At 31.8% G+C, this 27,345-nt stretch overlaps 1 protein-coding gene across 2 annotated transcripts in view; it reads right to left on the bottom strand.

The window, feature by feature from the left end:
• Klhl1 (kelch like family member 1) overlaps positions 1–27,345 on the bottom strand; it is a 392,360-nt gene that overhangs the window by 83,697 nt on the left and 281,318 nt on the right. For both annotated transcript variants that reach the window (XM_077792806.1, XM_077792803.1), the window contains one exon: positions 17,561–17,785. In XM_077792806.1, coding sequence (XP_077648932.1) covers positions 17,561–17,785 — 225 coding nt within the window. The remainder of the gene's footprint in view (positions 1–17,560; positions 17,786–27,345) is intronic.

The raw sequence follows: 27,345 nt of genomic DNA on the forward strand, positions 1-27,345 counted from the left end.
TTACTGTACAGTAAATATAGGAAAGGATGTTTGTTTTCTTAAAAAACATTTTTAGCCAGGCATCGATGTGCAAGCCTGTAATCCCAGCCACTCTGGAGGCTGAGACAGGAGAATCCCAGTTCAAAGCCAGCCTTAGCAATTTAGCAAGGCACTGATCAACTCAGCGAGACCCTGTCTTTAAATAAAATACCACAAAGGGCTGGGGGATGTGGCTCAGTGGTGGAGTGGCCCTGAGTTAAAACCTTAGAATTCCCTCCCTCTATTAGGTAAATAGTCAGCCATGAACATATGGGTAGGGAAAAGGATAATGAAGGGCAGGCATTAGACGTATGAATTAAGAAAATGAGTGAGTCACAAAACTGAGACTACAGGGAGTCCTTATCAGACAGGTAAGCATTTGGAAAATGGGAGCCTAAATGTCCAGTCTTCCAGCACCCAGAGATAATTATAACTACTTAATGGAACTAATACTTGAAATCATGGGGAACATACAGAAGCAGATAAACTTCATCAAAATGGGGCCCATTACCTCAGAACATTCTCCAGCCATAGTTAATCATAACACCATACAGGAACTATTGTTTCCAGATCATGTCACCACTATTTCTTGTGACCAAATTGTCAGGACCCTTCTTTATCACCAAAACCATGTCACAACCATCTCTTGTGATTGGTCATGATGACCTTATAACAGACATGAGCTAAAGGCTATACAAAGGGAGAATTAATTGCTTAAGTGGGCAAAAGGAAATAGAACAAGGACAAAGAAACTGAAATCTGTTAAAAGTCTCTGAATCTTTAAGGGTCATGCAGTTTGTCTCAGAGACTGTCTAGGCCACTATGTACCTATACTGCATTTATATCTCTTATTCTCACTTTCCCAGATAGACTCCTGCCTGTTGCTATCTGCAACTGGTTTGGAATTCTTCTTGCCAGATTACAAGAACCTGCACCTAATGACCCCTGCAAGCACTCTGACTCCACAGGCTGGACTCCTCTACATTTCCCTCCTTTCTTCCTCTCTTGTTTCTTATTTCTCTTTTGCTGCAGACACTGAAGGTGTGTCTATGAGTTTTTCAGAAAGAAATGATAAAAGGGATAAAAATAAAATACCAAAATAGTATTGAAAATTGTACATGAATATGTTTCTCTACTACGTCTTCTTAAGTAATAAGAAACATGGCACTATTATAATTTCCTATTTACTTAAATAACTTAAGCTGTCAATGAAGATGTTAAAGCTCTCTGCTCTAAAACCTTATTTTCATATCCCATTGAAATCATGGGGAACATATGAAAGCAGATAAACTTCAACAAAATGGGGCCCATGACATGGTTAATCATGCTAAGAGCTTTTGTTTTTTATTAGTCAGATATGTAGAAAGACTGGAAACTGTGGTACTGTATGCATATTTGTTGGATTTGGGTCTGTGATCTGAGTATGTATACATGAGTGCATATTGTCAAACAAATTAAACCTTAGTTGCATCCCCAGTATGCTCTCTCCTCTTTTCTCTTTTTATTTTATTTATTTTATTATTTTTTAAAAATCTTATTATCATTATTATTATTTTTTTGGTGAGCTTCTTTTTTTTTTTTTTTTTGGAACTGGAGGTTGAACCCAGGGCTTTGCAAATGCAAGGTAGACGCTTTGCCACTGAGCTAGATCCCAGCCCTCTCTTTTTATTTTTTTAAAATATCTGTTACATTATACTGAGTAGGTAGATTTAAATTATGTTTCCTTGTGAAATATTGCAGAACTTTGAAGAGTGAACCTTTTTAAGGAAACAGGTTGTTTTGGTCTAGTAAGAAATGCTACTTCTTAAGTAAAAGAGACATGAAGAGGACAAACATACTGATATAATTAGAGACACATTGATAATGCTGAATCCAGTGTTTCTTTCAAACAATGAAAACTGACAGCCTAGAATGAGATTTTCTAGTCCAATGAGTTACATCAGAAATAAATACAAAGATTGTATAGTACTGATAGTTTCTTTAGTCCAATCATTACTTCTTGCTCTCTGTATGGTTTCTAAAAGTGAGGGAAAAGATGGATAATAAAATTAATTTCTTTAGTTTCTCTTTCTTCATATGTATATTCAGTAGATTTTATTACTTAAAATATTTACTGTTATTTAAAAATTTTATTAGGTATTTTAATTTTCACATCAGTTTTCCCCTTGGAGTTTATGAAAACTTAACTGTTTTGTTTCCCTGGAATTTGAGAATTTCTGCATACAAATTAACAGATTCTCCCACCTCACCCCTCTCTTAACCCCGGTGCTAAGAAAGTCATCACCAGATTGTTTTAATTTAGCCTAGTATAATAGGTTCAAAGTGAAAAGGAATGAAGCAATCAGGAATAAAGTTTAGTGACACATTAAGACTCTTTGCAGGAGGTGACAGACCCGTGTTTGCTTTTGGTAGATACCTCTGATGACTACTTCTTCCACATGGTGAATGCATAGTACGTTTCATGACAGAGGAAAATCTTCAAATCCTAAGACTAGAACTTTTATTCCTATTGAAAGTCCCTTTCCCCTATCAGCTACTCACCTTTTTTTTTTCCCCAAATCTCAATTTTCTGAGAAAAGATTTTAAGGTTTGTATCCTTGATGAGATAGGCAAAGCCAATGTTTGAAGATGTCTTTTTCCTTCACTTCAGAGCTGAAAAACTGCTTGGCTTAGTAAAAGTTAAGTTGAAAGCCATTGTCTGTCAGAAGTTTAAAAAATCTATTTTTTATATTCTAGGATTGATATTGGAAGTCTAATACTAGTCCTTCCTTTGTACTTGACTTGTGTACTTCATAGCTATTATTTCTTTGCTGCTCATTCATGCTCATTTTTCTTGTTAGCTCAGGTTTATTTTTTTCCCACTATAGGATATATTGCAGTAATCTCTTTATCTTTGATATTATAAAATAACAAGTCAGATGGACTGAACTTACTCTTCATTCGTTTTTTTTTTTTTTTTTTTGGTTTCCTTCTGAGCTACTTATTTTGAAAATCATGTGTTGTACTTCAGACACTTTATTTCAGATTATTTTTTATATTTGTCTCCCACATTCTTAGAACTTTTTAACAAAGATCATGCATATGAATCAAATTTTGTGATTCACAAGTTTTGTTCTTTATTTATTTTATAATAATTTTAAGATAAATTATTCTCATTTTAAGAGTGATGTTGAATTTTTCCCCTAAAACTTATTTATTACTTAATAAGCAAGTGTTTTAAATTTTAAAAGATATTTCTTATGTTTTCTTCTTTTCCAACTTTTTATTCAAGGGTTAATATATTATGGCATCAACTTGAAGATGCCCAAGTAAATCTGTGTTCATTTTATATTTTAAGTTCTTTTTGGAAAATGATTCATATCTGTTTTTTCAGAGAACAGTGCTTGTGTATGTATCTTTACTACTTTCTTCATATCCTTCAAATATTCTAGGACTCTTTAAAGTATCAATAATATTAAGCAAAACATAATTAGCATTCTATGTGCAAGGGAGACTTGAATTGTAGGATAATATTAATATGACTATGATGGAAAATGTTTCTTTAAATTGATAATTCTTAAGTGTCAGAATATAGGGGAAATTTTGTTTTATTTGTTACAAACTCTATCATTACAATGGCATCAAAACTGCTATTATTTGTTAGGCTGTGTTAGAAGGATGGCAAGTTGGAGACCTGGCTTACCTGGGCAACATACTGATACCTATCTCAAAATAAAAATAAAACATAAACCCTGCTATTTTGAAATTGACAATAATAGTTATTGCAGTCATTTCCCTGTTTTTGCTCTCAGAGGTATTTTGAGGAATATCAACAGTCATAGAGAGGTTTTTCAAGATGGCTGAACAAAAAAGGTTGCTTTCATGGCTGCTCTGTGGTATAAAATCAAGACAGCAAATAGACAGCTTCTCAGCATAGTGAATGAAAAAAAGGGGAGTAGGGCTTTACTGGGAATTAATACTGGACATTCGAAGCAGCTCAGGGACTCAGGAGGTTGGATATAATAAAATAAGGAAGAATTGCCAGTGCAACTGCTGCAGGAGATGCCAGCCAGAGCAATCCCCCACAACAAAGTAAAGGGATAAGGGTATCAAAGGACTGCATTTTTAGGAGGCCCAAAGTGTGTCTGGTTAAGGAGAGAACAGAGATCAAAGACACTGCCTGACTAACCTGAAGGGCATGATGTACAATATCCTTGTGCAGGAAAGAAACCACATGTCTCCCAGCTGCCCACAAAGGACAGAAAAAGGAACCATTCTGGAGTTGTGACATGGTGGCCAGCAGCTGGGGAAGCCAATTCCTGGCAAACCTCATCTTGGCCCAAAATAAAGGCCTGGAAAACCTGCACTGCATGACACACAGAATGCCTAAGTGATCAGGAGAAAATCAAATGTGGAGGGGTTATACACACGGGAGCACACATTATGAAAACCCACATGGAGGCCTCCCTCCCAATACAGACCATCCACTTTCAGAACCAGCTGGGAGAGATGCACATGACTGGGAATTCAAAGGGAGGTGGGAATAATTGAATTTGGAGACTGAAGTGGAGAGACCAGGAAATGTGGAATGATGGAGCAGACTAAAGATTGGCTCCTCTACAACACAAGTGAAACCCAGAGGAGGTCCTTGGGGTGCACTCTGCCAGCATGGACCAGCAACTGCTGGATCCTGGAGGTGTGCTGATTTAAAATCTTCAGACCAATCGCCATTTAACAAATAACCTGGAACTTACCCCTGCTTCAAGGAGCTCTGCCTATAGGAATCCTCTCAACTCTGGAACCCCACTGTGAGGGTGAAACAGACATCACATTCCAGCCCACCCCACATAACACTGCTGAGAAGGGAAGCTAAGAAACTTTTGAACCCCAATGGAAATTATTTTTTAACTTTTTGAGATCATTTTTAGATTTTTTTAGAAAAACAGAAAAAGGAGGAACAGTCCATCAAAGGAGAAACTAATTTGAATTAATAAATCAAAATGGCAGGGACTAAAAATCATTTCTCAATAACAACATTGAATGTAAATGGCCTAAACTCATCAATCAAAAGACAGAGACTAACAGATTGGATTTAGAATTGATTTTGAACAGTATGGTGACTCTAGGAGTCACATATAGGCAAAGGCTCCAAAGACTAAAGGTAAAAGGATGGGGAAAAATTATTATGCAGATATATCTCATAAACAAGCAGGGGTTTCTATACTAATATCAGATAAAGTGGACTGCATGTCAAAATTAATCAGAGGGGATAAAGAAGGATATTCCATACAGCTTAATGGAACTATATAAACCAATAAGACATAACAGTCTTATATAATTATTCTCCTCAAAATGGAGCATCTACATACACCAAACAAGCCCTTCACAATCTCAAGAATCAAATAGATAAGAACACAACAACACTGGGTGACTTTAACATGCCTTTTTCACCACTTGAAAGGACTTCCAAACAATAACTAAAGAAGGTATAGAACTAAAATACACAATTAATAATTTAGACTTAACTGACATATATAGAATATTTTACCCATTAATGACTGACTACACTTTATGCTCAATAGACATGTATTCTTTTGTAAAATATACCATATCATAGACCACAAAGAAACTTTTACCAAACAAAAAGAGATAATACCTTGCATTCAATCATATCATAGTGGAATGAAATTAAAAATCAATAATAAATTTAAAAATAGAAGCAACTCTAACACCTGGAGACTAAATGCTATTGAATGACCAATAGGTAGAAGAAGAAATCAGAAATGAAATTTAAAAATTACTTAGAAGTAAATGACAATAGCCACACAACATATCAAAATATCTGGGACACTATGAAGAAATTTCTAAGAGGAAAGTTTATTGCATTGAATTCATTTATTAAAAGAATAAAAATTAACCAAATAAGTAACCTAACTTTACATCTCAAAGCTGTAGAAAAAGAAGCAATCAACACCAAAAGCAGTAGAAGACAGGAAATAATTAAAATTAGAGCCCAAAACAATAAAATTAAAACCAAAAAAAATTTTCCTAAACAAAAAAAAATTTCCTGAAATCAATGAAACAAAAAGCTAGAACTTAGAAAAAAAGTCAATAAAATTGATATACCTTTAGCCAAGCTAACAAAGAGAAAGAGGTAAAAAACTCAAATTACTAAAATTCATGATGAAGTAAAATATCACAAAGACAATACTAGAATACCGACAATAATGAGCAGATATTTTTAAAATTTATACTCTAATAAAACAGAACATCTTGAAAACAGACAAATTTCTAGAGACATTTGGCCTACAAAAATTGAATCGGGAAAACAGAAAGATCAAACAGAATAATTTCAAGCAATAAAATTGAAGGCACCTTCAAAAGTTCCAACAAAATAAATCTCAGGACTCGCCAGATTCTCAGCAGAGCTTCAGGAGACCTTCAAAGAAGAACTAACACCAATACTCCTCAAATTATTACATTAAATAGAAAAGGAGGGAATCCTTCCAAACTCATTCTATGAAGTCAGTGTCACCCTGTATACCAAAAGCAGACAAAGACATATGAAGGAAAGAAAACTTCAGAACAATACCCTCCATGAACATAGATGTGAAAATTCTTAATACTGGCAAATAACATGCAAAAATATATTTAAATATTGTGCACCATGGTCTAGTGGGTTCATTCCAGGAATGCAAAGTTGGTTGAACATAGAGAAATCAATAACTGACAATAGCCACACAACATATCAAAATATCTGGGACAATATCAATAGCTTAAAGACAAGAATCACCCGGTTATTTCTATCGATGAAGAAAATGCATTTGACAAAATGCAGCATCTGTTCATGTTCAAAACATGAGAAAAACTAGGGATAATAGACACATACCCAACTCTGTAAAAGCTATATATATGTTAAACCCAAGGCCAGCATCATTCTAAATGAAAAAAAAAAAAAAACAAAAAAACCTGAAGCATTCCTTCTAAACATTTGAACAACACAGGGATGACCTCTTTCACCACTTATATTCAACATTCTTGAAACTTTATCCAGAACAATTAGAAAAAAAAAAACCAGAAAGAAAATGAAATTAAAGGAATAAAAATAGTAAAAGAAAAGCTCAAATTATTTCTATTTGATGAGGACATGATCCTATATTTAGAAGACCCAAAATTTCACCAAAAAATTCTATAAGTCATAAATGAATTCAGCAAAGTTAGGATACAAAATTAACACCCATAAATCAATTGCTTTCCCATAGACCAATGATGAATCAGTTGAAAGAGAAATTAGGTGAATTACCTAATTTGCAATAGCCTCAAAAATAAAAAAAAAATAAAAACAGCAACAACAACAAAAAACACTAGGATTCAATCTAACAAAAGAGGTGAAAAACCTCTACAATCAAAAGTACAGAACACTAAATAAAGAAGTTAAAGAACAACTTAGAAGATGAAAAGATCTTCCATGTTCTTGGACAGGCAGAATTAATATTGTCAAGGGTGGGGTTATGGCTCAGGGTAGAGTGCTTGTCTAGCATGTGCGAGGCACTAGGTTAAAATTTTAGCATCATATATAAATAAGTAAATAAAATAAAGGTCCATGAACAACTAATAAAAAATAATTTAAAAAAGAATTAATATTGTCAAAATACCCATAGTACAAAATTGCTATACAGATTTAATGCAATTCCTATTAAAATTCCAATGATGTTCTTCATAGAAATAGAAAAAGCTGTCATAAAATTCATTTGAAAAATAGGAAACCAAGAATAGCAAAAGCAATTGTTAGTGAGAAAAGTGAATCAGGAGACATCATGGTACTATGCCTTAAATTATATACAAAGCCACAATAACAAAAACAGTATGGTATTAGCACCAAAACAGACATGAATACCAATGGAACAGTGTAGAAGACACAGAGACAAATCCATATAAATACAGTTATCTCATCCTAGACAAAAGTGCCATAAATCTACATTGGAGAAAAGATAGCCTCTTCAACAAAAGGTCTAGGAAAATTGGAAATTCATGTGTAGCAGAATGGAATTTAATCCCTATCTCTTACCTTGCAAAGAACTCAACTCAAAGTGGGTCAACAACCTAGGCATTAGACCAGAGACCTTGCACCTTGTAGAAGGAAATGTAGGCCTAATTTTCCATCATGTCAACATAGGAACCAACATCCTCAATAAGACTCCTATAACTCAAGAAGTAAAATCAAGAATCAATGAATAGGATGGTATCAATTAAAAAAAAAACAAACAACAACAACAACAAAAAACTTCTTCACAGCAAAGGAAACAATCAAGAATGTGAAGAGACACTACAGAATGGGAGAAAAATCTTTGCTACCTGCACCATGATATATAAAGAACTCAAAAAACTTAACACCAAACAAGTAACTCAATCAATAAATGGTCAAACGAACTGAACAGGCACTTCATAAAAATAAATATGAATGGTCAACAAATATATGAAAAAATATTCAACCTCTCTAGCAATTAGAGAAATTCAAATTAAAACTACACTGAGATTTTATTTCACTCCAGTCAGAATAATAATTATCAAGAATACAAGTAACAATAAATGTTGGTGAAGATGTGGGAAGAAGGTTCACTTGTAAATTGCTGGTGGACTGCAAATCAGAGCAATCACTCTGGAGAGCATATGGAGATTCCTGAGAAAACTTGGAATGGAACCACCATTTGGCCCAGTTAACCTATTAGTCAGTATATACCCAAAGGATTTAAAATCAGCATACTACAACAGCCACACCAATGTTTATAGTAGTTCAATTCACAGTAGCTAAGGTATGGAACCAACCTAGGTGTCCTTCAATAGATGAATGGATAAAGAAAATGTGATATGTATACACAATGGAATATTACTCTGTTGTAAAGTAATACAAAGATAATAATACTTTGCATTCTTTTTTTAGATGATGCCAATAAAATGATTAATAGATTTGATCACATAAAACAAACATTTCGCATTAAAATTTTACACAAAATTAAAAGGAAAACAAAAAATAGAATAAAATTAGAAATCAATGACAAAATAAAAAGCTACTCTAACACATTACAGAATGACTTTATGATTTTTATTCCTAAATGGATGGATCTGTATACTATCATGCTATGTGAAATAACACAATCCCCAAAACCAAAGGTTGAATGTTTTCTATGGTAATGTGGATGCTAACACACAATGTGAGTGGGAAGGAAAATAGAAGTTCAATGGATTAGACCAAGGGTAATGAAGGGAAAGGAGTAGGGATTGTAATCAGAATGACTCTAGAATTAATAAATTAATTAATTTCCTATGCTCATATATGAATACACTGCCAGTGAAATTTCATATCATGTACAACCACAAGAATGGCATCCAAATTAAAATGAGTTATACTCAATATATGTATAATATGACAAAACACATTCTGCTGTCATGTATATCTAAAAAGAACAAATAAAAAATTTAAAAGTCATATAACAGAATATACTTACCTATTTACTTACCTAATTTCCCACAACCTATCCATATTTTCATATGTATATCTACCTCGATATCTAAGTCAATCAAATATTTTAGTTGACCCATTCCTCATGTTCATCCTACAGGAATCTATACAATTGATCATCCATGCTAAGAACTTCATTTAGTGGCAATTATCAAGAGTACAAGCAATAATAGGTGTTGGTAAGAATTCGTGGAAAAAGACACACTCATATATTGCTGTGGGACTGTGAATTGGTACAACCACTATGGGAAGCTATATGGAGATTCCTCAGAAAACTTGGAATGGAATTATATTTGACCCAGTCATCCCACTCCTCCGACTATACCCAAAAGACTTAAAATCAGCATACTATATTGACACAGCCACATAAATGTTTATATAGCAGATCAACTTATAATAGCTAAACTAGGGGACCAACCTAGGTGCCCTTCAACAGATGAATGGATGAAGAAAATGTGGTATATATATATATATACACAATGGAATATTACTTAGCCTTTCATTCTTAAATATTACTTAAGAATGAAATTATGGCATTTGCAGGTAAATGTATGGAGTTGGAGAATGTCATGCTAAATGAAACAAGCCAATCCCCCAAACCAAAGACTGAATGTTTTCTCTGATAAGTGGATGCTGATCTGTAGTGGGAGAAGGGAGAGAGAAGAATGAAGGAACTTTGGATTGTGCAGAGGGGAGTAAGGAAAGGGGAGGGGACTGTGGGACGGGAAGAATGGAATGAGACAGACATTATTACCCTATGTACATGTAGGATTACACTACTGGTGTGTAGCTCTGCATTACATACAGCCAGAGAAATGAGAAGTTGTGCTCCATTTGTGTACAGTGTGTCAAAATACATTCTTCTGTCATGTGTAACTGGTTAGAATAAACTTAAAAATTAGAAAAAAAGAACTTAATTTTGGATCTCAGAAATGAAATGAGTTTTTTTCCACATGTATTTGTCTTTTATAAAGTAAATTGATAGAGCGAGCATAGACTGATCAAGTGAAAACAGAAAATGTATTTATAAACAGAACATTTTATTTATCTTTTTATACACAACAACATTTTTATAGTAGAATATGAATTTTAAGTCAAATTTAGATTAACATCCCTTATCTTCCTTATAAGATGTAGTGACTTAAAAAGTTAACTATCCTGCTCATAATATTTTTGTATCTTTAAAACATCATTTTAAAACATCGTTTATAGAATATGGTAGCTTTGAGTATTCAATCAGGTAACAAACAAACAGTAGATGCCAAATATACTATTTAATGTTGAAATCTCCTCCATTAAATACTGAACTGAAAAATCTAATCAGAGAAAATAGGTGAGGATAGGAAATTAAAATCATGTGACCTTTAAAAAAGAAAAAAAATATCCAAATATGCAAAAAATCCACAATCTTGTATAAAGAAATGCCTATGAAATACACAGATAATCTACTAACCCATTAAAATGTTTAGCAAGGCTTCAGCATAGAAGATCAATATCCAGCTACAAATCAACTGAATTTACATGGGTGCCCATGTGAAAGAAAGATCTTTAAAACAAATGGTGCTAGGACTTCATGCAAATAAAAGAAAAAGAACTGCTATCTCACACCAGGTTAAAAAAAATGACTCTAAATGGATTGTATTCCTTTAGTTAGGACCTAAAAATATAATATTTTTACATGTAAACATAAGTATAAGTCTTTAACAGCACAGATTATATTATTATTAATTACATATGCTGCAAAAACCATAGACAATGAAAATAATTAAAAGAACTTCATCAAATTAATAACTTTTGTGTTTCAAAGGACATCATTAAGAAAACTAATGAACAAAAATTTACAAATATTATATATAATAGAGGATTTTTATGTAGAATATAAAAAGAACACTTACAACTTAACTTTAATAAGAAAGTTGTCCTTTGAGTCATTGAGAGTCATTTGAAACATCTTTGTAACATAAAACTTCATGTTAGTAGAAAATAGATTTTTACATTATGAATATATTTAAATGTGTTATAGAATATAAGGTTATATCAGATATTTCTGCTATGTTCCACCTTCTTTTCCAGTAATCACAGACTATATCATCATTGCAGATCACTATTTAAAACTTACAGTTTATTTGGTCAAAGCAATTCTAGACTTTCTCACAGGATTGGATGAGGCCTCTATTTCCACCAATGTTCAACATGTCACTAATTCTTCACCTTTTTATAAAAGCTGTTTTTAGAAGCACTGACCAATACATTTATGCAAATTAAAAATTCTCAAGTACTTATTGGGAAATATTTTAATAGGAAGTTTTTCTAAAGAAGATATATGAAAAGACAATAAGCACAGAAAGATTCTAAAAAAAAATCACTAGAGAGACGTGTGTAAAGCCACAATGAGGTACTATGTCAAATAAATTAGGATGATTATAATAAAAATAATAGGTGTTGACAAGGATTTGGAGAAACTTGCACCCTCATGCATTGCTGGTATGAATAGGAAAATGATACAGCCATTCTGGAAAAAAATATAGAGTTACCATATGATGCAACAATCCTACCCACATATCTATGCACAAGAAGACTGAAAATATATTCAAAGAAAAATGCATAAAAATGTTTATAGCAGTTTCAGTAATAATAGCTAAGAAGTAGAAAGAACCCAGTGTCTTGTAATGGTTATGTATAAAGAAAGAATGTCATGAAGCCTAACAATGAACGGTATCAACCATAAAGAAAGGAAGTGCTCAAATATGCTCCCTTGAATAAACCTTGAAAATAGTAAGCTACATTTTAAAAATTCACAAAAGACTGCAGTTTGTATGATTCTATTTATAAGAAATATCCAGGATAGGCAAATCAAGTAGATTAAAAGTTTCCCAGGAGAATGGAGCAAAAAAGACTATTATTTGGTACAGGGTTTCTTTTTTGGGATGACAAAAAATGGTTGTTCTATTCTTTGAATAACTCAAAACTATTGCTTTCTACATTTGGAAAAGTTTTATGATATATTAATTGTAATGAAATTGAAAACAAACTATCAAAATAAAATAATCCTTGCCATACATTTCCCATACAGCATGGTGTCTGGCATGTCAAAAATCCAAAATAAACAATTGTTACATTACTTGTCAGGTGCAATGGTACAGGCCTGTATTTCAGCCTATTGGGAGGCTGAGACAGGAGGATCCCAAGTTCAAAGCCAGCCTCAACAAAAGTGAAGTGCTAAGTCCCTCAGTGAGACCCCCTCTCTAAATAAAATACAAAATAGGGCTGGGGCTATGTGCCCCTGAGTTCAATGCCTGGTACCAAAAACAAAAACAAAAACAAAAACAAAAACAAAAACCCCAGTTGTTACATTATTATTTATCAATTTTTCTATAATAGAATTCAATGCACTTTGTCTTGTAATGTCTTATTCTTATTTTTGTTTGTTTTACTCAGTTAAACATGACAGTACAATGATATTGACATATCATATATTTGAATCAGATGGGTTAGAATTTCTCATTTTTCTAAGTATACAGGTTGCAGAATCACATTGGTCCTGCAGTCACATATAAACACACAGTGATAATAATGTCTGTTTCAACTTTATACATTATAAAATGTGGGGAAAATTTATAAATATCATTATAATTTATAAATCATGTGTTTTAAAAATATAAATGATAAAATAAAAGACTTGTGGAAAATTGGGAGAACTGAGGTCTTAATTAGTTTAATTCTCCAGGCAGACACATGGCTCCCTTGGTATGACAGACTTAATATGCTCAGAATTTTAGTATGCTGTTTCATCAAGCAAGTTTCTTAATTTATTGACAGCTGTGAAACATTTTAACTACATAATCATCTTTAGCAATTAAATCACTTGTGATTTTCTCATAAAAATATAAGCATTTTCTTTCTTCCCCGCTCCCCCCCCCCCGCCTTTTTTAACAGAAATCAAAGGGAAAATAAAGCTTTCTGGGTTAAAATATTTCAATTTTTTTTTTTTCCGCTTGAGACAAGATCTTGCTGTGTTGTACAGGCTAATCTGGAACTCCTGAAATCCTGACAGCATATAATCTTCCTACTTCTGCCCCTCCGGATAATCAGGCATGCACCACTGTGCTTAGCTTTATTCTTTTTATTTTTTAAAAAAATTACTTTAGATTCTAGCTCTTTATTATTTGAATGTACATTATGGTATTATGTATTGAAACTTATAATTCCTAGGCATTCCACATAATTATGTGGAAAATAAAATGGGTCATTCTGAATAAATAAAAAATGAGTACATGTGGTTGGTTTACACTCAAATCCAATCTATTAGATAACTACACTAAAGCGAAAATCTATTACCTGTTTGAGAAACTAACACCAAGTCTGTAAAAATAACCAGGAAAATAGAAGTCACTTCAGTTTCATGATGTGGAAACTTAGGGCACTGACTCAGTCAGGTGGACATCATGAAGGAAAACTGGACTTGTGCTCCTTTTACTACCTCATATTGTTCTGTTAAGAAGAGTTGTTGTATATCTATACTGCTAGGCAATGAAACATCAGTGCCTGTGTAGATTTTCCAGAATGGGCTTGCCAGAACATGAGGATGACATGAGAGCCCACCTTGGATGAGGATATATTAATAACAGCTGACTGGCAGACCTGGATATTGACTTCTGGGGTCAGTTGGCAGTTTTAAAGTCAGGGCATTATATACAAGGAAAAGCTAAAGAAAAGGTAAACAAAAGCAAAGGAGGATTCTTGTACAAACTGAAGTAAACATAGATGTGCCTCTGAGGTTTAATTTTTCAGGAAAATAGCAGATAATTTGGGTAAAGTCAGCTTGCGCATTTAGAGCTCCAAGCCTCATACATTCTTGATTATTTTAATAAGGCACAGAGAATATCATATACATTAGCCCTGCATACAATTATCCAGATTATCTAATGTGTCTTCATGAGTGTTCAGAAATAAAATCACATACTTAATTGGCCACAACTGCTATGAAACAAAATTAGAAGGGAAAGATAAAAAAAAAAAAAGAAGAAATTTGGAGAGAGGAGGAAGAAGAACATGATGAAAAGAATGAGGAGAAAAAGTAGGAAAGAAAAGAAGGAGAGTAAATAGGAGTAGAAGGAATAATGAGAGAAAGCAGACAAAAGGACAAAAAGGTGAAGGAGAGTTGGAAGTAGCAGAGGAGAAGGAAGGTAATCACCTATAATGAATAAAAAAGAGTTAATTAGGTAGATAAGAATTTGAAATGGGAATAATAAACAACCAAATAACCATATAGAGATAAGGAGGATATTAATACAATTAGTGATTATGATGAATTTCTGAGTAGGACTTATTACAATGTACAATATAATTAACTCACATTAAGATGTTGATACATGGTGTAAGTATTATGATGTATGCATACTGAGCATATTTTTGAAGACTGGATATTAAGTTTATCCATCAGGAAGGAATAAAGAGAACTGATTAAATAAAATTTAAAAGACATGATGGATTAAATATCAACATTGATGAATTAAAAGTCCCTGGAAGACATAAAAAGGTAAAGCAGGCTCACCTGGTATAGGAGGATCAGGAATCTGAGGCCAAGGATTTTTATTTACATGAGTATGACATGTAATGTTGAAGTTGTTGTGACTCAGATGATTATAAAAGAATATGAATGTTCATAGAGCAAGCACTCTTCCACAGGAGAGGACACAGAACACACAGATGTGTGTTTTGGATTCCTCTCAGTCTGGTTCCAACTGACTGGAACTTGGATTACTATCTAATCAAAGGCAGTTTTGTACATACTGGGATTTGTAAGCCATTGACACATTTTGAGATGAGAACTGTGCTCAGAAATATGCTCTGTGTTATGATTTTATTACTAACTAATCAGTTTAGATCTTCAGAGTAGTGCAGGATACTATTTAAAAAATGGCAGGGGTTGTGGCTCAGCAGTAGAGTGCTCACCTCATATGTATGAGGCCCTGGGTTCGATCCTCAATACCACATAAAAATAAATAAATAAAATAAATGTATAAAATTTTTTTAAAAAGTGTCAAGAATTAACAACCAGTAACAAGTAAAACAGAGAAAACCATCTACATGAAAGAGAGTGGTAACATGATCCAGGTAACGGAAATGAAATGGAAACAACAGCAAAACAGAAGAAAGGCTTAGACATGAAAATATCGGACTACTAGAGTTTTAATTGGGTCTCTAAAATCTGTGGGAAACACTGCATTACACTTCAGCTGTCTATGGTACTTGCTTCATAGTTTTCTGTGCAGCCTCACAGAAAACTATGCATCTTTTCACTGGGTTCTTAATTCGACACATTACCAGAGTCTGTCCAAGAGAATCATCTTTGCCATCCTGCGCAGCATTGAGGTCTCAAGAGTCAGCAATCAGTGTGATAGGATTTGAAGCAAACCCTAATCCTACATACTTTTACATCTGAAACTATACCACTGAAAGTATATTCTGGTCAAAATGATTGAATAGGTTTTGTTGGCATGCAATTAGTTTTTATCCTATATTAATAGAAAGAAATTGAATGATGGAAACAAAAAGGGGGAAGAAGATATTTCATTCTAATGCTTCCAATCCTGAGTACTTATTCTCTATATTTCTCTAACACAGAAACATAAGTAGTTAGTTAGCTGGCTACTAAAAACAACATATATAGTTTTTTTTTAAACCCAAATCTTTCAATTTATAATTATACTTAGAGAAAAGTATGTCCTAGAAGATGCTTTTTTATATCATGATTATTAGCTGGGGAAAAATAATTTGGGATTGATGCTCTTATCCATATTACAAATTAGTTGGTCCCATTGAGATTTAAATAATTAATAGACTTTTATATAAAATAGAAGTCTAGAACTTTGAAAATATTCTCAGACATTTAATAATATTCCTAGATTTTACTTATGAGCATACTAAGGAAACTTAGATGAACCAGCTTAATATGAACTAAAAATGATTCTTTAGTTCACAGGTATTTTTGATCTATCTATGTACATATATATATTTAATTTTGCTTAGATTCAAAAGAGAATAGATACAAATTGGAAGTAAATTGTTGAACACTTCAGTACAGAATATTATTTATAGTTGCTTTTGAAATGCTCTGCAATTTTTTTCCTCTGAATATCTCAGTCTGTTTATTTACAATTAAACCCTGACATCTCCTTAATATGTATATTCTAAACATACAAAAAAACATTCAGTAATTTACCTGGCATGTTTCAAGTCTTTGAAAATAGTAATTTGCACTTCTCCTTACAAGCACTATTATACAAAGTACAAATTCAGCAAGCATTAGTGTTTATTAAATTTCTCTTTTTTCTAATTGCATAGAACTTTATAATTTACAAAGTGATTTCATAATCTTTATTAATTGTTATTACTTAATAAACTTGAATTGGTGGCATATCAGTAACTGAGACTGACTTTGAGTGCTGGCCCCCATACATGCATATATAAGTTGGTAAATTAAAGATTCATGCATGGATTTTCTGAATCTAAATATAGTTCTCTTTACTCTACAAATTACTCCATAGTAGAGACCAGATGAATCCTATCATACTGATTCATTGTGCCAGCTGTTATGTCACTGTTTCTTTATACCTGTATTCCCCTTTTCCTCACAGATTTTTCAAGGTGGAATCCATTAATAGTACAATCAGGTAAAATTGGTTATCTATCACTATGGGAGAGGCCATCTTAAGCTTTACTCAATTTGCAATAACTATTTCTTCTTCTGGACTGCACTAACTTTGCCTTTATACGATTCCTCACTATATTTTTTATATCAAATATATTAAAGTCAGATTGCAAAAGCCTTAGTGACAGTCTGAGGTCTAGATGTCTTTGGTGAATTCAACATCTGTCTCAATAGTTTAGTGCACATTTATCAAAACAGGAAAATGTCAAGAATTTAGAAGAAAAATATGCTTCAAATAAGCCTATAATTTTCATAAATGTAAAAATGATTTATATCATTACCATATCAATAACATGTTTGCAATAGTAATATCAATAAAGAGCTCTTACCTAGACCATGTCTATGTGTTGACATTGGCGGTAAGACAGTCCAGGTCTTGGTTTTGGGATTGTAACATTCAACAGTGTTCAGTGTCTTTAAGCCATCTCGACCTCCAATTACAAAGAGTTTGTCATCAATAACAGCCACACCAAACTGCAACCTCCTGCCGTTCATCATCCCTGCCTGGATCCACAAATTTGTTCTGAGGTCATATTTCTCTATGGTTGTAGCTCCTGATAAAACATAAAATCAAATAATCAAGAATTGCTACTAATCCAATATAAAGCCTGCCCCCAAGATAGTGTACATAGTAGGATGTGAAAAAACTGTTGTCACATTCATTTTACTTAAAGAAAATTACAGCAGAAAAACAAAGAAAGTAATAATTCAACAACTTTATTTTCTTGTCAGACACTAATGATCAAAATAGTCACAAATGTTCAATTTCTTTGAATTATGTAATGCTCTCAGGTTAAAATATTGATTCAATAGAAACATTGTTAGGCATAACAGTTTTGTCAGTAGATTTTAAAACCTCTCACTGTTTACCATTGTAAGATATTTAATCAACCATTTACTATGTTTTTTAACCTGTTTTTAAAATTGATCTGCAAAATACCTTAACAAAATTTAGTGACATAAAATGTTCTTCTATCCTTACCAACATGTTATAATCTCAAAGTAAAACGTCTTTATCTAAAAGATTTTTATACATAAATTTGTGAATTTGATAACTGATTAATAAAACAAAAATTAAAGTAGTAAGCTAAATTGCTGGTGAGACTTGTTTTAATGTGTTTAGTTATTCAATTCCCATTGAAAATGTCTGCCAAGAATGAGTTTACAAGTATTTACATGAAATGATACAGCTATTAATCATAATAGTGCTTCAGTATTTGGTCTTACTGTGTAGACACACATTCACCAATACTTCTTCTTTTTTTTTTTTTTTTGAAGATTAAACACCCTCACAAAAAATATCCATATTTTTGTGTACTTTTACTTCAAACACTGAAGATCTGTTTCACTTGTAATACAAGGTTGCAAACCTAGGGAAAACATTCCTTTGGGGACTCATTTATATTTTAGAACCTAACAAGCAATGAACAAAACAAATATAAACATCTTGGAAACAGAAGTTCTGCTAATTGAAGTAAAACTTACAATTTATGCTCCATTTCTATTTCTATTCAAACCTATCATAGCTATAATAGTACAGATACTGGATTAGATGCATTTAATCTGCTTTCTGATGTAACTAAAAATAGAAGTTAATTTCCATATACAACTACATTTGAAGCATTATGAGGCAATTATTATCTTTAGAATAGTAATAAATTATAATGTTCATAAATTATAGTATTTATTATCATTTACATAGTATTTTAAACAAATGTGTTTATTTAATATTTTTAACATATTTATTCTATTTTATAGAGAATATTTTATTCCACTGTGTATAAATCAAAACTCCAAGGTGAATTACATTTGTTGAATATTTCAAGGCCATCTGAATTTTCAAAGTTCAACAGAATTCCTATTTTATGAATGCCTAATTAAAAATAAAGAAGTAATATACAAGAGCCTGCCTCTTGCAGTTATTGAGAATGGTGGCAAAAGAAAGAATATAACGTAATTTTAATACATCCAGCTTCATTAAACTCGTATTATTTGGGTGTGAATGAATAAGGAAGCATGTGAACACCTGATAGTTCTCTGAATTTCCAAAACATTGCTTAAAAATCTCTATAGAGAATTTGAGATGCAGTTATATATCTCAGTAGAAACAGTTGTGAGTGGGTGAAGTTAATGGTTCCTGAATAACCAAAGGAATTGTTCTTCATAAGGGAAAATTGAGCACTTGTTGTGGATTTCAAAGCCTTCTCCAAGTAAGATAAATATGTCTTAACATTTCAATACATGACAGGGGATTTTACTAACTTCAGTTTTCAAAAGTTGCTACAGCGAAAATAGCAGCTTATTCCTGCCTTCATGTTTCAAATTAGAATCTGTACTAATTCCATATGATTGCTGTAAAAACAAAATCTCAAACTTAGTGGTATAAATAACACAAATTTATCATTTTATGGTTCTGGAGGCCAGAATCTGAAACACAGTAAAATTAAGTGTTGGCAGCACTCTGTTCTTTCAGAAGTCTCTGGGAAAAACTGCTTTCTTGTCTTTTGGATGTTTATATTCCTATTGCTATGTTTAAAGCCAGCAACACTGTGTTTTTCTGACACTGACCATTGTGATTACACTGAACTCACCCTAACTTGATTTGACAGCTTAATGCAGATAAATATAATATGTTTATGCTAATATCCCTGATTAGCAATCTTAATTTTTCTTTCATAAATTTAATCCTCATTTGCTATATAATCTAACATATTCACAGATTTCAGAGATTAGAATAGAGACATTTGGGGGAAGCCATTCCTGATTTTCCTGGAAATAAAGGCCTATTTTCATTACTCTCTTCAATTATGCTTAGTTACCAAAAGTTCAATAATAATAGTGATAATGAATCATTTCTATTTTTAGAGCAGATTGTACTAATCAATGTAATTCATCGTAATCTTATTCAGTCACCATGTATTTTAAGTATTTTATTTGTCTTTTAACAATGACAAAGAAGCATATGTTTCTTTTTCTGATAAAATCATTAGTAATAATGTTTTTTAAAAATGATCCCAATGATCTACTTAATTATCTGTTTATATAAAATTACTAACTTTATTATTTATTTATTATTCTTATTTTTACTTTATTATTTTGTAAGTTGTTATTTTTCTTTATTTGTAAGGGTAAATGTATTCCCTTCATTATTTCCAGAAGAATTTTAGCCTTTGTTGTTTCTTAAAGACAACTACTGTGATAGATTAAAACAACAGTATGAATAAGAGTGGGCCATTATTTTGATAAGCAATTCCTTTAGAAAACATGCTAGATTTATTTTAGGACATAGTTACTTTGGTGTTCATTATTAATGAAACTTTTCACAATTTTCAAAAATAAAAAAAATAAAATAAAATGTGTGTCCAATGAAGTGCTGACAATTTCTGTAAACTGGAGAACACTCACATTATCTAAAGGTAAAAATTGTCCTTGTTTTATTCCCATTAGAAATTTTGGATTAGTATTGCCAATTGATCCAACTAATTAAGAAGAGGCAAAAATCTAGATTTTTGTAACTTGAAATCTCCAAATAATGAAGGTGTGCAACTAATTTATAATAATATTTAAGCCCATTAAAACATAAACATATCATGACTAGTCTTAGATGACTATTATTAGGAGCCATTAAATTTTAAATTCTAGACTAGCTTGTTAAATCATTTTGAAGCCTACATTGTCTCTTAGAAGGGAATTTTGCTGTCATTCTGTGAGTTATCACTTTGTATAGTAATAAAATTATTTTGTATAATATTTATTATAATGAAATGACCTATAAAGCAACTGGTATGGCATTCTAACAATGTAATATTTTTTAATTGTAAGGGGAAACTCAGTCTCAGTATGTAAAGAACATGAAATAAACTAGATATATATTTTTGAGACTTTATTGGTAAGACTACACATATGTGTAATTTTAAATATTGCATAATTCATTTATTATCAATATGTGCCTGCTAATGGTTAGTATGGTTAATATTTTAGAATTTATAGTAATCTAAAATTTTGTATTTTTTTTTGGTTGTGTGACAGAATAAATGATCCTAAAATGACCATTTTCTGTAAAAAGTAGTCATAATACCAATAAAAATTATGAGATATATATTGTTTGGAATTAATTTTTTACATTTTTTTTACATATTATGATAGGTATATTACCTGGGTGGCCCTGATTATATAACCCCTTAAATATGGAATTGTTTCTCCAGTTAGTTATAAAAGATAAAATCAGAAAATTTTGGAGTTTGAACAGGACTCAACTTGATATTGGCAGGTTTGAAGATGAAAGGAGGTGAGAGCAATCCCTACCTAACCCCCAGCAAGAAAATAGCACCTTAATTCAATCACAAGGAAAGAATTATGTCAACAATCTGAATGAGCTCCATAGTACAGGCTAGTGAACCTTGATTCTTGAGGTCTTGAGCAGAGCATCCAAACCTGCCATCCCAGACTTCTAAGCACAGAAATTTGAGCAAATAAATGGCACCTGCTTCAAGCAATTATATGTGTAGTAAATTACTGCACCATGAGGAAGAAATGTTAGTTCATTTTAATTTGCATTCCCATAATCTGTAAATTATTTGTTTTCCAAACTAGATAGTATTAGATACAAAACAAATACATAAAAAAGTAAACAGAGGGTTCTTAAAATATAAAACAGGGGAAAAGTGCTCAAGATGCGATCAAAGCACAATTCTGAGTTTCTTTAGAGACAAATATAAATATTTGGGGGACAAGAATGATAGGAATTAATGCTTGCACATTCTACTTTGGAATTATAGATGGCAGGACTTTTGCCATTATATATAATTCAAATAGCAACTTCATTTATCTTGAATACAGTGCAGAATTAACTGATAATTTTTTTGAATTGACAAAATAGTTGTCACAAAAAGCTCCTATAAAGAAGATAAAGTCCTTTTATTCAACACACCAGAAAGGCCCTCAGGTCTTCTCACAAAGCTTTTTTACTATAATTTTAATGCAATATTAATAAACTCAGCTACCTGACTTGGAAGCCTTTTTACAAACCCATAAATTAGGATGATCTGGGGCAGCTGAAAGCAGCAATAGTTGACACTAAGTGAGTAACCAGGGGGGAAATGCATTAAATTAACACAGAACAATCATTTATGACTACTCTATGGAAAAAAAAACTGAACTATGAAATGTCTAAAGAGCTTTTTAGTTCAACACTGATGTTGGTCTTTATACTATCAAATTGTTAAGAAAAGGTTAAATTATGTGAGATGTATTCTTTCTAAGCAGAAAATACTGAGAGGAATTTTTGAAAAAAAATTGAAACCAAAGATAATACATAAAACATAAGACTTAAAACTTTAAAGAGAATATGATTACAATCAATTACTTATGTCTTGAATTTTTCATAGGATAAGCAGTTCATTGACTTTTACATATCCATGTAGTTGTGAAAAGTATGATTATGGAATGACATTTATTATACTAATATAAAAGGTATCATTGTAAGGAAAATACTTTTTAAGCAGTGATAGAAATTTTATTTTCTATAAGAGTTATAGACCAATTGGGAATATATATATATATATATATATATATATATATATATATATATATATATATATATACATACACACACACACACACACACACACACACACACAAATTTATCATTAAGTTTAACATATAATTTTGGAGAAGGTATATAAATTTTGAAAATCCAGCATTATGCTTAAACTAAATTCATTAAACTCAGAAAATACAAAAAGAATTCCTACCTTGTGGACCATAGCCAAGGGATAGAAAAATATAGGGAAAATGTTGTGTTATTTGTATGTAATAATCTACCTCAATAACTGAAAATTAAAAATTATTGCCTTTAAAATGATGTATGGAAGTTGGCAAATCAGAAAGGCAGAAATCAAAGTCAATATGATTTCTTTATAAAAATTAAAGTCACCTAGTTTGTGAATAGGAGAATCTATTCAACATAGCAACACTAAGAGTAAATTAAGTGAAAATAAAATCAGCAAGTGACTGTACTAGATGGTTTAAAACACTACTGAGAGATGTCAGTTGAATGAATGGTAAAAACTATACTGATTTTCAGTGAGATGACTTTTTGTGGATATTATTACTATATTATATAGTCATAATTAATGGAAAATGATGCTTTACAAGATATTTATAAAGTTGTATAGGCATTACTGTGAAAATTCAAATGTAAAACATTAGGAAATATTTTTAATGTGCTATTTTGTTGTATTTATTATATCAGGTATATTCACCCTTTTAGACTAACATCGCTAGTGAGAAATACGAATCAGATAATGAAAACGGATGACTAAGAAAAAAACTGTCAACATAAATTCATGAATTTTAAGTATTTCCAGCATAAATTATTTTTTCCATTTTTTAAAATTTATATATGATAGTGGAATGCATTATAATGCATATTACACATAAAGAGCACAAATTTTTCATATCTCTGTATACAAAATATATTCACACCAATTCGTGTCTTCATACATGTACTTTGGATAATAATATCCATCACATTCCACCATCATTTCTAACCCCTTGCCCCTTCCTTACCCCTCCAAAACCTCTGCCCTATCTAGAGTTCCTCTACCTCACCCAAGTTCCCCTTCCTTACTGCACTATGAATCAGCCTCCTTATATCAGAGAAAATTTTTGGCATTTGGTTTTTGGGATTGGCTACCTTCACTTAGCATTACCTTCTCCAACTCCATCAATTTACCAGCAAATGCTATGACTTTATTTTCTTTTATTGCTGAGTAATATTCCATTGTGTATATATGTCACATTTTTTTTATCCACTCAATACTGAAGGGCATTTAGTTTGGTTCCACAATTTAGCTATTGTGAATTGTGCTGCTATAAACATTGATGTGGCTGTGTCCCTGTAGTATGCTGTTTTGAAGTCCTTCGGGTATAGATCAAGGATAGCTGGCTCAAATGGTGGTTCTATTTCCAATTTTCCAAGGGATATCCACACTGTTTTCCATATTGGCTGCACCAATTTGCAAAAATTTTTAAAGACAGGTAAACTCTGATACAGTGTGGCAGCACTGAAGAGAAAAATACCTTATTTAAAACTATTTTAAACTTATTTAAAACTACTGCATAACTGTAGAGATTTTTTTAAAAGTTACTTATGGAATAAAGTGGTTATATTAATGAATCTGCAAAGAAAGCCAGAAATAATCAGACATGGGTATTTTAAATATAATAAAAGTGGCTGTATGCATTCATAGAAATATTTATTATGTAAAAATATATTAAGATAAATCATTATCCTTTTGAGAAAAGCAAACTTTGAGTCCTGCCTCACTACTTATTCCAGAATGCATTTTAAGTGAACCTATGATGCATGAACAGCTAAATGACCACAGAACCCAATTAGTCTTTGGTTTTCCTCTCAGGGCTTCATATATATTAATTAAGAAAGGAGAGCCTAAGTGACCTTCAAGAGTCATAGCCACAATCATTAAAACATAAAACAAAACAAAACAAAAAGTTGGGTGTTCCTGAAGATAAAAAAGTAGGCAATCAAATTTCACTTCTTATTGGACCTGTGATTAAAAGTCTATCAGAAAAAAATCACAAAACTCAGAAGTTATAAATTATTTATTAATAAATATATGACTACTATCTACCTACATATAAAATATATTAAAATTACACAAATAGTGAAGCAAACAAAAAACCCTGAGAATATAAGCAACAAAATAAATGTAAATGGAGATATAAATATTCTGTAAGTCAAGAAAAATGAAAATATTAAAATAGAAAACATGCCAGAGACATTAGCAGGCATTTTGTAGGAATTCATTCATTATGAAAAATATCAGAAAATTTACTTAAGTTTCCTATCATTAAAAAGTTGAATTAGATTTCCAACAGATTTCAAAAATATAAAATTTGTATGTTCACATCAAAACCAGCATGTCAACATTAAGTCAATACAAACATTTTTAGGAGGTGTGTGGGTATGTGTGTGTATGTGTATTTAAATATGCAGTAAATTCAGGAACTGGGGTAAATTGAATTTTTAATGTGTATCCTATTTTAAGCATTTTAGCAAGTTCTATAGTTGAACTTCTAATTCATTGTTTTTAAAAGCAGCCTCTGGTGTTGCTAATGACATTATAGGATAGAGACTTCAAAAAGGAAAGCCAAAATTTAAACTTATTAACTGTATCATTTCTACTCATCTACTTTTTTATAGCAAAGAGTTTCAATTTAAAATAACTTTACAATAAATGAACACCCACATTAAAATATTATTATGAGTATATGTGTATTTTTCCTCTTGGTAAATGCTCATTAAAATCATATTGTTTCATATTTTCACATTAAATATTTGTTTTCATAATTCATACCATTTGCAAAAAATGAACCAAGCCCTGGCTATCCATAAATTATTCATTATTATGAAAATGCCCTATATCCCCATAAATACCTTCTGTAAGATAATGACTACAATTATTTTAACCTTTGGTGAAAGTCTGGACACTGATGAATGGAAGGAAAAGAAAGCTTTCACGACAATTGGGTTCCAGTATTGTTGCTGTATGGCAAAAATACAAGTCTTACAGAAATGCAGTACCAGAATATGAAGTTCATTAATCTCCACCTAAGTTATAAACCTTTGGAAAATACATTTTTTTCCTTTTTCAAAAATGAGCATGCACCTTCACAGAGATGTATTAATTGAAGAATCTTTGTGATTCACTGAGTTTGTTCATTTTAGAATGAAGGATTACATTAATAATGCCACATTAGGTAATAGGATAGTGACTTCTACTATCTCTAAATCTTTTACTTCCTATTCTCTGAGAGTCTATGTCATAGAGGTAATTTACATAGCTCTAGGGAGTCTCCTGTGCCAGAGAATAGGCACACATTGAAACATTAAAATCAGGTATTCGTGAAACATATGCAAAAACACACTCAGACTTATTCCCCTGTGGATCTATAAAAGGAGAGTTGGTGTGGAGAAAAGAAGTATTTATTATCATTTATAGTACATTTACAGGGAGATTGACCACAAATATATTTTACATTTACAGGGAGATTGACCACAAATATATTGAGGGTTATTTATTTAATATATTGAGAATATATAATAATGTTGGGCATTTCATCATAACATGAATAATTTCACATTTGATCTGTATTTCTTGAAAGACCTATATAATGCATAATGGTGTGGTCCAAATCCTCTATTAAGGAGAAAATAAAGTTTCCATTAGATTAAATTCAGAATAATTTTAACTATAATTTTAACTTTGAGCTATCCTCAGAAAAGCTACTTGAAATGGTTACAGGTTAGTCACTAAAATTTGTCTTTTTCTAGTAAAGATAAGGCTGTCAAATAAAGGCAACTTCACTGACAGTTGATTCACTATCCACCTAACAGTCTCCTTTCACAACTGGATAAAGAACATGACTTCAGGGAGCAGAAAGTCCCTTGTCTACAGACTCACTAGGAAGGATACAAACAAGAATTTAACTTAACACATGAGCTTCTTTCCTAATTCTAAACATTGTTAAGGAAACTGATAGCATGGTTTTTTCTTCCCTTGGGACACATGGGGAAGCATGATTCTCCAATAAAATATCCCGTTGCAACAATAGTAAGTGGATATCTATTTCAGAAGACAGTTCTTTATATGTGAAAAAGCTAACTGGTCTTTGGCTGACAAGATGTTTTTCAGGGTTTTGAGTTGCTTCTTCAGCTTTCTGCAAACTGGTGACCTTGAACTGGCAATCTCCAATGATATAGTTCAAGTTCAAAGAAGGAGTGCTGAAGTGGAACCAAAGTGACTGAATGGGGTTACTGAGACAGGAATCAAGTAGGGAGATACTTAAAGGGCAAAGATGAAAAAAAAAAAAAAAAGGTTTCTTTTTTATATTGCTTTTCTTCAGAAAATGTCATACAGCACTTTAAAGTTATTTCAACTGCCTAATTGCAAATGCTCAGATTTCTTGGCACAGAATTGTAAGTGAATTATTTCCCTAAAGCCATATGATGATTATTAGTAAAATGCTTTAAAAATTAACTGATTTTGGAATTACAGAAGTGAAAACTTGTGCTTTAAAAATTAAGGCA

The sequence above is a fragment of the Urocitellus parryii genome, chromosome 2 (assembly GCF_045843805.1).
Source record: "Urocitellus parryii isolate mUroPar1 chromosome 2, mUroPar1.hap1, whole genome shotgun sequence".
NCBI classification, from domain to species: Eukaryota; Metazoa; Chordata; class Mammalia; order Rodentia; family Sciuridae; genus Urocitellus; species Urocitellus parryii.